The sequence below is a fragment of the Molothrus aeneus genome, chromosome 1, assembly GCF_037042795.1.
Source record: "Molothrus aeneus isolate 106 chromosome 1, BPBGC_Maene_1.0, whole genome shotgun sequence".
NCBI classification, from domain to species: domain Eukaryota; kingdom Metazoa; phylum Chordata; class Aves; order Passeriformes; family Icteridae; genus Molothrus; species Molothrus aeneus.
Genome location: NC_089646.1, coordinates 65,438,739 through 65,454,718, shown reverse-complemented (window position 1 = coordinate 65,454,718; position 15,980 = coordinate 65,438,739). Strand labels below are relative to the sequence as shown.

The 15,980-nt window shown below is 40.4% G+C and overlaps 1 protein-coding gene across 3 annotated transcripts in view; it reads left to right on the top strand.

The window, feature by feature from the left end:
* The window catches only part of HIVEP1 (HIVEP zinc finger 1), a 126,987-nt gene that overhangs the window by 85,904 nt on the left and 25,103 nt on the right, over positions 1 to 15,980 (top strand). For all 3 annotated transcript variants that reach the window (XM_066558430.1, XM_066558422.1, XM_066558415.1), the window contains 3 exons: positions 1,895 to 7,842; positions 14,080 to 14,213; positions 15,602 to 15,777. In XM_066558430.1, the coding sequence (XP_066414527.1) occupies positions 1,895 to 7,842; positions 14,080 to 14,213; positions 15,602 to 15,777 (6,258 nt within the window). The remainder of the gene's footprint in view (positions 1 to 1,894; positions 7,843 to 14,079; positions 14,214 to 15,601; positions 15,778 to 15,980) is intronic.

Below are 15,980 nucleotides of genomic sequence, written 5' to 3'. Positions count from 1 at the left end.
CATACTTGCAATGAATTATGTGTGCTGTGGTTTCACCTCAGCCAGCAGCCAGGACTCCCTAATTCCCATTCTAGCCACTGTACAGAAAGTTAACTCTACCCCAGCCAAAACCAGCACATTGTGTGATATGTAGTCTTTAATCTTTCAGTTTTCAGAGTAATCTGAATATCCATTCACCCTAACTGAATATATGTGTATAGTTAGGTTGGCATTGAGGCAGATTTTAGGTTTTGAAATTCCAAGTATCTGGCATTACCACACATCCCAGTTGGGTTGTGCTCTGGCATGGAGAAAGCATAACATCTTTGCTTTTTTTCCCTACTGGTCACTTTGGATTCTCTTGTGCCAGGCAAGCTTTAAGCATGGCCTGGATTTTCTCTAAATGGAACAGGAATTTCACTCTGGATTCATCAGCTGCAGTATCTCTTGTCAGATGCACACAATGCATTGGCTTTCCTTCCACCACAGTATGGAATTCAGCTGGTGTTTCTGCAAAAGCACAGTGTGTGCCAGTCCAAGGGGCTGTAGGATTGATGAGTACTGGGAAATCTGAGATTCTTCCTTGCCTGTGCCTCCTTGCCTGTGCCTCCTTGACTGTGAGAATTTCATCCCTTTATGTGTTACCGTAGGGCTGTTCTTCACGTAGAACTGCACATAAACCTCTGTTCCTGAGTTACTTATGCAGGAAAAACTGCTTACTCAGTGCTGCTTCCCAAAATGCGTGTGTCTGAACCTTCCCAGAGCCATCAGTCACATCGGATTCCTCCTTTGCTATTAATATTGGCAGTCAGACAAGTAGGGGGTTTGCTAACAGCATCATGAAGGAGTTGTTAAAGCCTTAAAAAGTGAATTTACATCCATTTAATATTTAGCTTCCTCTGCCCTACCAGTGATGCTAGTGGAGGCAGTGGCTCTGACTATGTTAGGATAGAAGTAAAAAAAACCAAATTAGCTGATAGATTATTCTACATTTGAGGTAGACAAGGACGTGTAACTTGGGTATCCACTAAAAAAAAGGCTTCTGTGTATCAACACTGAAATTCAGTCTATTTGTGCTTTTTGTTACAGAGGGAATTGGACTGTCTACAAATACAAAAGTAGTGCTTCCTACAAAATAATTCTGCTGAATAATGCTCCAATTCATTTGCTATTCCCAACCTCCCTGAAACTCTGCACACATATCTGCTTAAAATCAGCAACAAGTGTAGCTAGTAATGAAATAATTCAAATTTAGTTTATTTTGTTTCATGATGCACAAATAGGAAGTCATTTAAGTGTGAATGATTTTATTCATCCACAGTAGCTGCTCATCTGAAATGCTATTGAAATTCAGTAATTGGAGCTCTGAAATACAGTATTTGACAGATGGTGTGGGTGGTTGTGCCATTTCCATGATAAATCTACTTACAAATATAACCATGAGGAAGTTGTGTTCATTCCTTGACTATGGGAACATATAGATGGAAAAAGTGACAAACATGACATATGTGTCTTGGTTCTTCGTTTTCCTCCTATAATGATTTGAATTCTTAAACTAGTGCAAGAGAGAGGCTTCTTTTACATGTCTGAAAAGGAGTTGCTGAAATATTCCTTCAGTGGCCTTCCTTTTCTTACATTTACTTTGAAGCACTTCCTATGGTGAATTACTTTTGTAATGTCTTCAAGCATCAGCTAGAAAGCATTGCTCATTTTAGATGAAAACATAGTAGATCTTCTCTAAGATACTTTTACTGTTAGCTTGAAAGTATTGGCGGCTGGAGAGATGGACAGTCCTGTTGCCCCAGGGCTTACTGTTGAAACTTAGAGATGGTAAAACGGTATAAATAAAAAATATACTCCATTATCCAATTTGATTTTTTTTTTAATTCTTTTTATTCTTTTTGTGTTTTCACAGAAATCACTGATGCTGGTACTAGAGGAACCCAAGATACAATTAAGGGTGTGAAAAGAAAAAAGATTGTTTCTGAGAACCATCTTAAAAAAATACCAAAATCGCCTTTGAGAAACCCTGCTGAAGCCAAGGTTAAGCAAAATGTAGACCCTTCACCGCTAAAAGCTCTTCCAGATGCCTCCGAACATGCCACGGCACAGGATCACCTGCCCGTGCAAAATGGAAATCAATGTACCAAACAAAATGGGGGAGCACTTAGCGGTGAAATAAGTGTTGAAACAACCAAATCTGAGACATCAATGCAGACAAAGCTTTCACTGATGCATCAGTCCTTAGATTTGTGTAAACAGGCAGCAGGGGATACTGATGCAAACCAACTGAACCCAGCAGAGAGGAAGCCTCCCTCAAACTCCTCATCAAGTAATACAAAGACTGACAGTAATGAATGTATTAACTTTGTTGATTGCAGTACGTCATCCCCATGTACGCGTACTGCATTCGATGTCTTACTAAAAGCTATGGAGCCTGAACTGAACACCTTAGCACAAGAGTGCCCCCCTTATGGGATGCAGATAGAGAAACTGAGACCAAATAAAACTGTAAGCACCTCTTCTAGTCTCACGTCCAATACAATAAGTGTCCAAAATCAGTCGTCTTTGTCACAGCAGGAGTTTGCAGCTGGACCTCCCTATTACCCATGTACGTTGAACAATGTGCATGTAGCAACGACAGCCAAGACTGGACAAGCACAAGGCCAATCAGTTTCTCATTCACAAGACCTTATTACTAAAACCAGTCAGCAAAATCACCAGGTTGTTATGTGTCCAAGTTTAACTAGGTCGCTGGTGCAACAGCAGAGTCAAGAAAACCCCAAGCTCCAGCAGATCTACAGCATAGCAGTAACTTCATCTGTCGTTCACACCTCATCTTCCACTGTAACTCAGGTTTTTTCTCAAAACCCCTTAGTAGCTAGTTCGTCTTCACCATTGTCAATTAACACATCAAGTTCAACACACTTGTCTATAGGTCCCGTGTATAATTCAGCCCAGATAGCATCAGTTGTAAACCATGGCGTAGAACAAATATGTAACCTCTTGAAAGACCAGAAGCCTAAAAAGCTAGGGAAATACGTCTGTGAGTATTGCAATCGGGCCTGTGCCAAGCCCAGTGTTCTCCAAAAGCACATCCGATCCCATACTGGAGAGCGACCATATCCTTGTGTGACATGTGGGTTTTCATTTAAAACCAAAAGCAATCTCTACAAGCACAAAAAATCTCATGCACACGCTATCAAACTTGGACTTGTCCTGCAACCAGATTCAGGTGGCCTCTTCTTATCTCATGACTCGGACAAAGCACTTAGCATTCATTCTGATGTGGAAGAAAGTGGTGAAAGTGAAGATGAAGGCACTGCAGATGAAAGACAAGATGATCAAGAACTGGAACCTGCACAATTAGTGAAAGTCATTTCAAATGCAGAAACACTGCAGAAAGGAAGCCCTATTACATTAAGCAACCCAGACTGTATATCAGGTGACTCTTCATTACATGATGCAGAACCTCAAATAAGGGCAGCATTACCAAAAGTAGTAGTTCATTCTGTAAATGTTTCTCCATTGAGGGCCGATAGCCCAAAAGTGACAGAGCCAGCACCTGAGCTTGCTGCAGCACAGAGAAAAGGAGATTCTAAAGTCACAACCCTTCAGTCAAATTTAACACATACAGCCTCATTCAAGGAGAATGACATAAAGCAGCATCAGAAAGTAGAAGCAGGCCTGTTAGAGGAACAGCCAGGATCTACAGGAGGACCAGTGCATGCTCAACTCCAGAGACAACAGGCTACTGATGGTTCTCAAGATCAGCAAGGAAAATGTCTTTTGAGCCCTAGAAGTTTAGGTAGTACTGATTCCGGTTATTTCTCTCGTTCCGAAAGTGCCGATCAAACAATGAGCCCTCCAGCTCCTTTTGTAAGGGGATTGTTGACCTCTGAGAAAGATCCAAATAAAAATCTGCCCTGTGTGCCACGAGCAAGTGGCATGGTAGCATCAGTGGTACAAACTGTTTGTGCTGACAAAAATCTGATTCTCTCTGGCCAAATGCGACCTCCCTTGGCAACAAAAACTCTTGAGGAGCGTATCTCAAAGTTAATTTCTGATAATGAAGCTGTTGTGGATGACAAACAGTTAGATAGTGTGAAACCAAGAAGAACATCTCTTTCAAGAAGAGGAAGCATAGATTCACCAAAATCTTACATATTTAAGGATTCTTTCCAGTTTGATTTAAAGCCCATGGGAAGAAGAACTAGCTCAAGCTCTGATATACCAAAGTCTCCTTTCACACCCACTGAGAAATCCAAGCAAGTTTTTCTTCTTTCTGTACCATCTCTTGACTGTTTACCTATAACACGAAGTAATTCCATGCCTACCACCAGTTACTCAGCAGTACCTCCTAATGTCATACCTCCCTCTCATCCTCTTCGAGGAAGCCAGTCATTTGATGATAAAATTGGCTCTTTATACGATGACGTTTTTGTGTCGGGACCTGCTACTCCACTGAACCAAGGTGGACATCCTCGGACCCTGGTCAGACAGGCAGCAATAGAAGATTCTTCTACTGGTGAAAGCCAAGGTCTTGGACCTGTGCGATCTGTAGAAGAAAATTATCTGGGGTGTAATTTATCAAATGAATCCTTATTGCAAAGGAGCAAATCTCTGGCACAGGGATCAAATTCAGAAAAAACAAAGAAGTCCCCTCAGGTGCGAGGAACAATGTTTGAATGTGAAACCTGCAGGAACAGATATAGAAAACTGGAAAATTTTGAAAACCACAAGAAATTTTATTGTTCAGAGTTGCATGGACCTAAAACTAAAGCAGCAATCCGAGAGCCTGAGCACAAAACTGCTCCAAACAGTACACAGCCTCAAATTCTACACTACAGAGTCACAACTTCAACTGGTGTCTGGGAGCAGACACCCCAGATAAGGAAAAGAAGGAAAATGAAAAGTGTTGGTGATGATGACGACCCACAGCAAAATGATACGAGTGTACCATCGAAGAACACAGAAGGCCAAAGCAAGCCAGCAAATTCTTCCAGTCTGTCAAAACACAGTGCCACAACTGTGGTAGGATCACAACAACCAAGCAAACTTGTACTTCAGAATTCCCAAATTCAGCTTGTGGCTCGTGGCACAGATCAGACTACTGAGCCAAAGATGGCTTCCCTCATTGAAAAGCAGGCAAGTTCAGCTGTGCAAGAAAAGGTGGAGTTGAAAAGACAAGGGACTGGCATTTCAGTAATACAGCACACAAATTCACTGAGCAGAAATAGCTCATTTGAGAAATCAGAGTCATTTGAAAGAGTGTCACCAGTTTCTTCTCAAGAACCCAACAAGGGTGCAAAGCACCGCTCTTTGAATACAGTTGTAATCCAAGAAGACAGACACTCTCATCTTAGCACTCCCCAGCGTCACCAACCCTTGTCATCAGAACCACCTAGAGGGGAAGTTCAGGGAGGCCAATTAGTTTCTAATGAGAGAAGTGCGCCACTTCAGCCATCAAGACTCGTTCGCCAGCATAACATCCAGGTTCCTGAAATACTGGTCACAGAAGAACCAGACAGAGAGCAAGAGAACCAATGCAATGACCCAGAAAAGACAGAAAGGTTTAACTGGCCACAACGCAGTGAAACGCTGTCAAAATTGCCAACAGAAAAGCTTCCGCCGAAGAAGAAGAGAATTCGGCTGGCTGAAATGGAACATTCATCTGCTGAATCCAGTGTTGACTCCACACTTTCTAGAAGCCTAAGTCGGGAGAGTAGCTTGTCTCATGCCTCCAGTTTCTCAACTTCACTTGATAAAGATGAAACTGTAAAGGCTGAGAACCCTTCCAAAGCAGAGCCCGTTAGTAAGTCGTCAGAATTCCTCATGATTCCCGGTGGCTCACACGCACTGGCAGTGCCTGGACCTCATTACCGGGAAATGAGACGTGCTGCCTCAGAGCAGATTAGCTGCACGCAGCCCTCAATGGAGGTTGTGGACTACAGGAGCAAGTCTTTCGACTGTGGAAGCATGTCTCCATCAAAACCTGTCCCGCTTGTAGAGGCAGCCACTCCAAAAGTGTCGTCTGCAAACGGAGCTGCTGGACACGTGCCTCTGCTAGAAAGGAGAAGGGGGCCATTTGTAAGACAAATATCTTTAAATATTGCTCCTGAAAATCAACAGCCTCAAGTGAAATCGACTTCTTCATTGCAGGCAGCTCATGCCACAGATGTGCCCACAGTGCCATTGCACAGGCTGCAGACCTCTGGCAAACCATCGGTGGAGTTTCCTTCAAGTACTCAGCATTCACAGACTAACTCCAGACCTCATTCAACTATTCAAAATTGTAATCCTGTTAGCCTGTCTTCACCTCAGCAGCCTCTAGATCACATGTTGAATAATCAAGGCCAGTCATCCTTGACTCATCAGCCTTCTCAGCCGTCTACTAAAACATCAGCCCAAGGGGAGCAAGCAAGCACATACTCACTTTCTTGTCATCCTGATGAAAAAAAGGACTGTTTTGCTCCAAAGTATCAACTTCAAGTTAAAACATTACATATAGGTCAGCCATACTCTTCTAAATTACTAAAAAATACTTTATCAACTCAGACTGCTCTGAGTCAAGTTGGGGTGGACCAGAATGCATCTTCCTTTGAAGTGCAGACAAAACTCTCTGACCTGTCTAATCCATACTCTGTGCCTCCTCTAAAGCAAATTGTTCCTAATAACTGCAGCAGTCAGATACATCAGATTCCTCCTTTTGTGGTTCCCGTCCGTATTCAGAGCAGCATGCCATCCTATGGCTTCGCAACTGTTACACCCCTGCCTCACATTTTAGTGACCCAGGATCAGGGAAATCAGTCCCTCTGCAAAACAAATGCTGTGATGGTGCCAACGCTTGAAGGCAAAACTCAGCTGCCAAAATCTCACAAAGATCATCAGAGGACTTTACCAAATTCATTTGAATTTGAAAATTCACCACTGGAAAGTGGAACCAGAAATTCACCTTTGTCAAGCTCTTCAAATATCATTCAAAAAGTGCCAGTTAGCGGACTCTTCCCTCAGCCAGAAGTTACAGCTTCAAGTAAACGAATGCTTTCCCCAGCAAACAGTTTAGATATTGCCATGGAAAAACAGCAAAAACGTGTTAAAGATGAGAGTGGAGCTGCTTGTATGACAGATGCTAGACCATTGCATTCACTGAACATTAGATCTAATGACCCTACTAGTAAGCAAAAGAAACCAGTTTTGGTAAGACAGGTTTGCACCACAGAGCCTCTTGAAAATCACCTTTTGGATCCTGATGTTGTTACACAGCATGAAAAAAGCAGCAAGGCCAGTACTTCAGACCTGCCTGACCATCAATCATCTGACACTGGGGTTTCAGAAACCCTAAAAAAGTCACCAGAATCTGAAGACCTTAAGTCTTCCACATCACCAGTTTTTCTAGTTAGGAAACCTTCTGAATTGTCTCCAGTGAATAGCCACAGTTCTCTTCTCAAGGCTGTAAGTAGCAGCCAAGAAAGAAGGTCCCCAACTAACAGTGATGAGAGTACCCACATCAGCAGCCCAGGCCAAGCAAATCCTGTAGTGACACTGGCTGTGATGAATGCAGGAGAATTGCAGAGATTGTCATTTCCAAGCCTCAAGACCACAACAAATTTTACCTGGTGTTACCTCATGAAGAGAAAACCATTGCACCTGCTGCAAAATGATCAAAAAATCTCTGCCTATTCTACATGGACCATTAGTCCCAACAACCCCAATCCACTCGGTTTGTCAACAAAGGTAGCTCTCTCCCTCCTCAATTCCAAACAAAAAGTTGAAAAGCCACTGTACACTCTAGCAAGAACTACTCACCCCAGATCTGATGTATTGGTCTATTCAAGCAAGTGGAAGAACAGCTTGACCAAGGTACTTAAGCTATGTTTGATGTATACTGATAATTTACAGAGGATTTGCTTTGGAAATCATGCTTCTTCTTATTTTAGAGAATGTAATATGCCTGACACATACCATATATGTGCTTATTTATTCTAATTATGCTGAATCAAACTGCTAAAAAGATCTTAAGTAATTCAATTAGGAAACCTAATTGAATAAGGATTTATCATTTTTTATGGGAATTAGTTTCTGGGCTTAAATCTGTGTGTTGAGTGTTGTGGCAGAAATGTGTCTGGCTATTTTTTTGTCATGCAAAGGGTAGAACACAGTAAGTCTGATATAAATATTTTTTAAACACTTCTAACTTAATTTAAGATCATAATTACATATTTTGCCTTAAAATTCAGCTAAGGAAAGAACAATAAGGGTATTTTCTGCTTCAAACGAGTACTCAGCTTGAGCAGGTGTCCACAGATACACCATGAAAACAGTTTTCACCATCACTGATCATCTAATTGTGAGAGGAACATTTCCCTTTCTTCCACCTTGGTTAATCAGCGGTGTGAAATAATGACAAAAATAGCAAGGTTTAGACAAAATTGTCACTGCCATAAAACCACTGACAACTTCTTGGATTGATATGGCTCCAAAGATAACATTAAATCTTGTGCTGAGGAATATAATCCAGGCAAAGGTTGTGACCCACATAAAAAAACCACATCATTCCAGAGTCCAAAGTGGCAGAGCAAAATAGTCTCTTGTTATTTCCTTAGCTGTTTTGGGGCTGCACAGATGTGATCAAGATTTTACTTGCTGGACAGTTTTGTTACAGAGAGGACCAAAGCTCTTTGGTTTAGACTGGATTTGGTGTTCTTAGTGATTGAACCACCACTCTGCACGGGTGATGGTGGCTCTTAGCCCTGCATTATGGCAGCAGGTGTCTGTGTCTCTATAATGGACCCAGTAGTGGATTTTATTGTACCATCTACTGAAGTTGTAAAGCTCTCTGAAGCGTGCAGCATGGTTTCGTGCTTTTCCTTCCTCTGCACTGCATACACTGTGTCTTTGGTGCCAAACACATTGGAGCTAGCAAAAACAGGGCATCCACAAAGCCATAGACCTTCCTTTTTCCATGATCCTTCAGGTCATGGAAATGGTTTGGCAAGGGGGTAAAAGTAACTGAAATTTGTTCTTCTGCCATCAGCAAAAGGTCCCAGACATTGGGATTCAGGGTCCATAAGCCAGCAGTCACTCTAGAGGAGACATTCCACAGGCTCGGGAAAAGACCCCTGTTTGTGTGGGTGTTGAGGAACAGAAACTGCTGCTGTCAGAGGTCACCCTGGAATGTTTGTGTCTAAATGTTTTGCTAAGATACAACATTGTCAGTGGGGAGAAAAGCAATAGCAAGAGAAACTGTGTGGTAAGTGAAGTAGTTTCAGAATTTCAGGAAGATATGCTGAAACCTTTAAGGCCAAAAGGACAGTGGAGTTAAATGTGGTCCTCCTGAAATCAGTGGGAGACTTGCTAACATTTAGATTGGAGTTCAAAACATTATCCATAATGTTCCCTGTAGAAAATGCATACAGGCTGCTGATTTTGGTTTTGGGGCTGTAGTTGAATCAACTTGTTGGTTCCATGTTAGTGTGCTGCCTTGGTTTAAACTCTTACTGCTTTTTTTTTTTTTTCAGTCTGCTTCCTCATATATTTTATGAGATGTTGCACTTAAATAGTGCTAAATTTAAAAAAAACAAAAAGGAAACAAATGTTTAGCTTTTTTCATTGCATGTAGTTGAGCAAGTCTTTCTAAGGCAAGTCTCACATCCTTGGGTCATCAAGTCATGTTTGTTTTATTTTTGAGGAACAGTCTTTCAGAAGAAATTGTGTGATAGCAAAGCAATTGTATGCCTCCTGAAAAACAGATTTTCTGTACAAACAAATTCTATTTAGAACAAAAATAATGGATAATAATATTTTCTTAAAATATTTTGACAGCACCATTTTAAAACACTCCAGGAGTGCTTAAATGCTGTAATAGGCATCTGTCAGGTACATTTGCAGTGCTTCTGCCACAAAAGAAACACAGTTACTAATCTTGCTTCAGTCTTTCTTGCTGATGTTTTGAATGAAGCACATGAGCATGATGGAAATGAAGAGTTTTTAAGCTCTGCTTGGGCTGATTTACAGGCTTTGCTCGGAGCCATTACTAAGGAAAAAAGTGCAGCAAATAGCACCAATTAAAGTTTAATTGGCACCTCAGATTGCATGAGCAAGGTGTACCATGGCAGAAGTAAAAAATTTCAGAGACCTGATCTAATACTTCCGGAGTTTGTCTTCTTTCCCTTCTAATGATTACAGTAGCAGAATTTCAGCTGTTTTCCAGAATGATGTTTCTGCTGCTGTTACAGTGTGCCTCTGTGTTACCAGTCTCCAGTTAGACCTGGTAATGGAATAGCTGATGCCAGCTTGGAATTTTCCTCACAGAAGCCATATTTAAAAAAAGCAAAAACTGAAGTTCCTCAGCTCAGGCCCAGTAATTCCACTGTTTTGGTTTTTTTTTTTTTTTTTGTTGGAGTCTGAGGATTGAGTGTTGGTGATCATTTTGGAAATTAACAAGCCATTAAAAAAAACCAACAAACACAAAACCAAAAAACCCAGTACAAACAAAACCAACAAAGGAAATAGCAAATAATTCTAAAAGAAAGTGGTTGATTTCCTGCTTAGAAGCTTGGCAGGGTCCTGAGTTCCTTGGGGAACCATGGTTTGGATTGCAGGTGTTGGGGGTTGTGTTTGCTCAAGTGGTTTGCACATTCTAACGCTGATCTGACACAGAGCTTGAAGTGCTACCACAATCCAATTTATGAATAATAATAAAAACGCAGTACTGTTATGTCTCACCTCTTCTCTCAGACCTGTAGCCCTTTCCAGACTCATTTGGTGTATTCTGCTCATGGGGCTCTAACTGCTGATCTTCTCACAGAGATAAAGCAACTTGCTGAACTGTTCTGGGTTTGCCCCCAGAACTAAAGCATGTTTACAGACACCTCGTGCTGCTGCATAACCGCTACTAATCACTGTCCCAAAAAGGCAGCTCTTTCAACAATAGGTACCATGGGAAAGGAAGATACACGTGAACAAAATGCAAACAAAAAGGAACCTAGGGACTTTGTTTGCTCTTCACAATTCACTGCTCAGAGGCAATAGGTGAAGTTGCCACGTTCCAGTGATTCAGAAAACAAACCACAAAATATTATTGTGAAAGAAGCTCCTGGAATGAGTGCAGCATGTTAAAATGTAACAGGAGGTTTCACCTGCATGGAAAAGGCTTATTTTATCTCCATCTTCTTTTTATTTTATTGTTCCATTTATTACTACTTTCACCAGTTTTTCTCACTTGAATTCACTGGTGTTATATCTTTCTCAAGCCTCCACATTGATCTTGGCTCTTCTCACTGAAGTGAATCAGTAGTGTGTGCAGTATTCCAGGGTGATGATTTTTGAGCAAGGGTAGGCTGAAGAATGGAAAGTTTCTCCTAACTGTGGAAAACTTTCCTTTCTTGGATGATATGCCACAACAGTCCAGCTCACCACTGGAAAGTAGTTAAATGCAGAAGATTTTTATGTGTAAACTAGTAAAAGGTTAAAGATATTAAAAACATTTTCCCCAAGTGACTATGTGCCAGTAGGAAAAATGTTTAATGAATATTCTAATCTGAAATTTATAATTTTGATTATTCAGGCTGCAAGCATGTTTTTTTTCCAAAAGATGTTGTAAGGTACCAGAAGTATCTGTTGAACTCTGGTCTCTGGACAGCCCTAAGAGCAATTTTTTTTCAGTTTTATATTAGTAATTGAGGACAGTAGAGTTAAATTGGAGCAAAATGAGTAAAGTAGAAATGAATCATGGCCCTTTTCTCTATGGCAGTAGAGAGACAAGTGTCTCTGTTAAAAAACAGAAGGCAGAAGTAATCGTAGAGAGGAGCATTTTCCAGCACTGCTGTTTTTCTGCCCTTTCCACCAGTTCATGTGGTGCTTGGGGAGATTTCAGGTGAGGTTCATTAAAGGATTTCCACACTAGAAACCTGTTCTGGTTAGAGACTGGTTGCTCTTAAAATGTACAGAGGGGCCAAGTCATTTTCATCATCAGTTTGAAATTTTTCAGAAAAAGCTAAACAGACTGCTTTTTTCATTGTCAGTGGGATTTCTGTAGATTTCTGTGATGGAAACTCAGTGTTTCTTTTACTCTGATATCAGCATTTTACATGTCCAAGGCACTGGAGCAATTTCCTAAAGCAGCAAATAACCATTAAACTTTAGTACAGCAGAGGAGGTAAAATAATTTTAACACATAAGTTGGGCTGTCTTATATCTGTACATAGACATGTGTTTAAAGAAAGATTGGGTGGTGGAAGCATGAGAAGTACTTGGTTTCATGATAGCTTTTTCATTCTAAATACTTTTGTAAATATGCAACTTATTGTAACAGTTTCATCATAGTTTGGATAACAACGTGGGTCTAAGACTTCTGTAATCTTTCTTTTTCCTTTGTCTTTTCACTACTTAAAAATAAATCTGGAAAAAAATAAATGGTATATAGTATTGAAGGATCAGGCACTAAAAGATTGCATTATTTCAGCTGCTGGAAATATTCATGTGTTTGGTTTATTGTGTGTATTCTGTATTTTCCACAGCTCTCTTCCTGTTAAGCTACAAATCTCACCTTGTTACTCTTTGTTTGCAGTGGACACAAAAGCAGTTTGTGTGCCAGGTAGTGTATAGGAACTGCAGAATGACTGAGTTGTGATTATTGGAGCAGGCTTCACTTCTGATATTTCTCATCCAGACCATCATCTCCTTTCACCTTGTATGAATGCTGTTGAAACATGCAGGGTGAAATTTCTTTCTTCCTGCACACAGGCAGCAGAGTTGTCATGTGTGCTTTGGTAGAAGGGCTCAGACGTTTGAAAATGCAGCCTGAATCAATGCGGGGGGCTGTGTGAGGGTGTATGGACTGGGGTAGTGCTTGTGCATGTGCAGCTTCCTGGGGCTTTCAGTTGAATAGGAAGATGCTTTTCTTCTGATCCGTGTTAATTCCTTATCCTGTGAGAATTAGAGGTGAAGGCAGTGTCTGAGGCTGCATGAAGGACAATGGGCAAGAACCGGGTGCCAGAATGATGTCACCCTTCAATGTATGTAACAACCAGCATAACTGATCAGTCATTTTAAGCCAGCCAGTGAAGTCATTCCTCTTGCCAAGAATTCATAAGCTTACAGCATTAAATTTTATAATGAGTGAAAAACATAAGGCCAGACTTTTTTTTCCTCTCATCATTTTATTCACTTATCAATATGAGCAAATGAGGTAAATGTGCCAGCTACGTGGGTAGAACAGTTTATAAATATAGCTGTAATAATTGCTGGCTAATTGGATCATTCCTTCATTGTTGCCCATTTTATAAATATCCTAGGGTTGGAAGGAGTAGATTTTAATTGGCAAATGTTGGAGGAACTCATTCTCCTTAAAACAAACAAAAAAAAAGTTCCTTGACTAATAATCAAGCAAAATGAAGAAATAAAATCTTGTTCTGCTAGACAACTGTATGCTTCTTCTTGTAATTTGGTCTGGCAGTAGGAAATTAAGTGTGGAATCTTGCTTTGGGAGGGTTCTGGAACCCCTGTTAATAACCTCATCAAATGGGGAGCAGTCAGTCTCCAGAGCAAAAGAGCTGTAGTTCTTGAAAAACATTAGCACTCAGAAATGTTACCTGTTAATAACCTCCTTAGCTACACCCCTCCTTCCCACCCTTCTCCTCTCTGCCTGTGCTATGGGAAGGCAGCTCCTGCAGGCCATGAGGTGCTGTTGTATCAGGATATAGGGGTCAGCAGACAGGCTGGTCCAGGTGCTGCTGTTCAGGAAGCACTTTGGTTTGATTGTACACATCTTTCTCTGAAGGCTATTTGTGAGCTAAAAAGCATAATCTTTATCTTCCCAGGACAAGGAAAAGGAATGTCCTGCTTCAGACTCAAAGCATTCCTGGTTTCCTTCAGGGCCATAATCTCTGTATAGATTTAGCAGCCCACAAACAGGCAATGCCTAGTAGAGAAGAAGTTTAGCGAAAGATATTTTTTGTTTCATGTATCTTAACAGTTTTAAAAAACAATTATTAGAATTGTGGCTTTTATGATGCTTTTATTCACGATAACTTGTATGTTTCAATAGCATATGAAAGACACTAATTTTAATGATAAGCATATCTCATTTTCTTTCAGAGAGGTTTAAACAGGAAAAAATTGACTCCAACTGAATTCAGCAATAAGGAAAACTCTGAATCGAGCACTGAACATGATAAAGAAAACTCATTTATCAAAACTGTACCAAGAAGAGTTAAAATATTTGATGGAGGGCAAGTATTGTACTTTGTATACTAGATATCATTGGGAAGATTTTTTTTCCTAGATTCTAGACTTTGCAGAGATGTTGCTTCCTGATTGATTTATTTTAAACAACAGTTGCTGTATTGTGGTCTGTGGATGTTGGTTTATGTTTCCAAGAAAAATGGAAAGTCATCAGTAGCATGAAGCCATGAGAGTTATGAGAAGGGGTAATAAAATAAAGAACAGTAGGCTGTGCGATTCATTTTTTTTTCCCAGGGAATGAGCATTAATCAGTGCTAAGAGCAGCTAGATACAGCCAGAAATGTAAATTCTGTTCCTATGTTTCTCTTACATGATAAATAATACCTATTCTGCAGCAAGGTTGTATAACTGTAGCTGGAGAGGAAATAGTCCAGGGGCTAAGGAGCAGCCTGCAGTGCCATCTCTGTCTGGCAGCTTGCTGTGGCATACACAGGCTGGAGAGCTCTGATTTGAAAAGTGCCATGGAAATACTTACTGAGAGCCCTCCTCCCTGCACCATAATACTTCAAACCTGCTGCCTGATGTAAATATCTGTTGCTTTAGCTACAGTGTTGCACTGTGTGCAAAATCTTATAAAATTTTTAAATAGAAAAGCAGATTTTTAAATAGAAAACTGCCAGTAACACCTGTAAAATTTTGTAGCATAAATACTTCATGTTTGATTAGTCTCAATGGTCAACTCTAGGGCTTTAGTTACTTTATTAGTACCCAATTAGGTTCCCAATTTGAATCTAGTCTAGGCCAGCAGTTAAATCATTACCAGCTGCCCAGGTAAAATATTGTTGTGTCTCTGCTCAGATGCAGACATTTCAAGGACCAGGTCACAAAAGTGTAACACAACATTTGGCACCCTTGAGTGGAAATATGAAGGGCATAATTGAATCTGAATGACTTTTTCTATCTAGAGACAGTCCCCATAGGCTGAGTCCAGAGGACATTGATAGGGAATTTTAAAGACTTTCTCATCATTGTAACTAATGTTACTCCTTTTCTGCACAAGGCAGAGCTTCCAAGATGATCTTTTAAAGCTCCCTCACGGTGCTCAAACGTGCTTCCAAGAACTGACACCTTTAAAAGATATGTTCCTGTGTTGCTAAGAGGAAATTTGAAATCTTTAAATACTTAGTATCAACAGTACCTTTATTTAAAAAGATTAGCTTCTATTCCTAAACAGGTCTATGACTAGCTAGTGATAAATATAGATATGAATTTAACAAATACATGCAGGAGTGAGCAGGCAAAGAGCATGATTGGTTTTGTCAGTCATGGATTTTCATCTCATGTGTTATTTTAAAAATTCTGGTAGCTGAGGGTTTCTAGCTGGACTTATTTTTCCATTACAACTGATTGCCTTCTCTCATGGTACTGTTACTAGGTACAAGTCAAATGAAGACTATGTGTATGTGAGAGGGAGAGGGAGAGGGAAGTATATCTGTGAGGAGTGTGGAATACGTTGCAAGAAGCCCAGCATGCTGAAGAAGCACATTCGCACACACACCGATGTCCGTCCTTACCACTGCAATTACTGCAACTTTTCCTTCAAAACTAAAGGTAAGGCTACTTTACTGGGTATGTTTTTCCCTTTTTTTCTTTCTACTTTAAAGTACAATTCTTTTCTTCTCTCAGTTGACTGTTCATGAACTAAAGAGGTTCCCTCTCTGTGGCATTTTATTATCTAATGCTTCAAATATTTGTAATTTATTTCCTGCTTTTCCTTTGTATTCTGTATATTTGTTTATATGATCACATTTTCA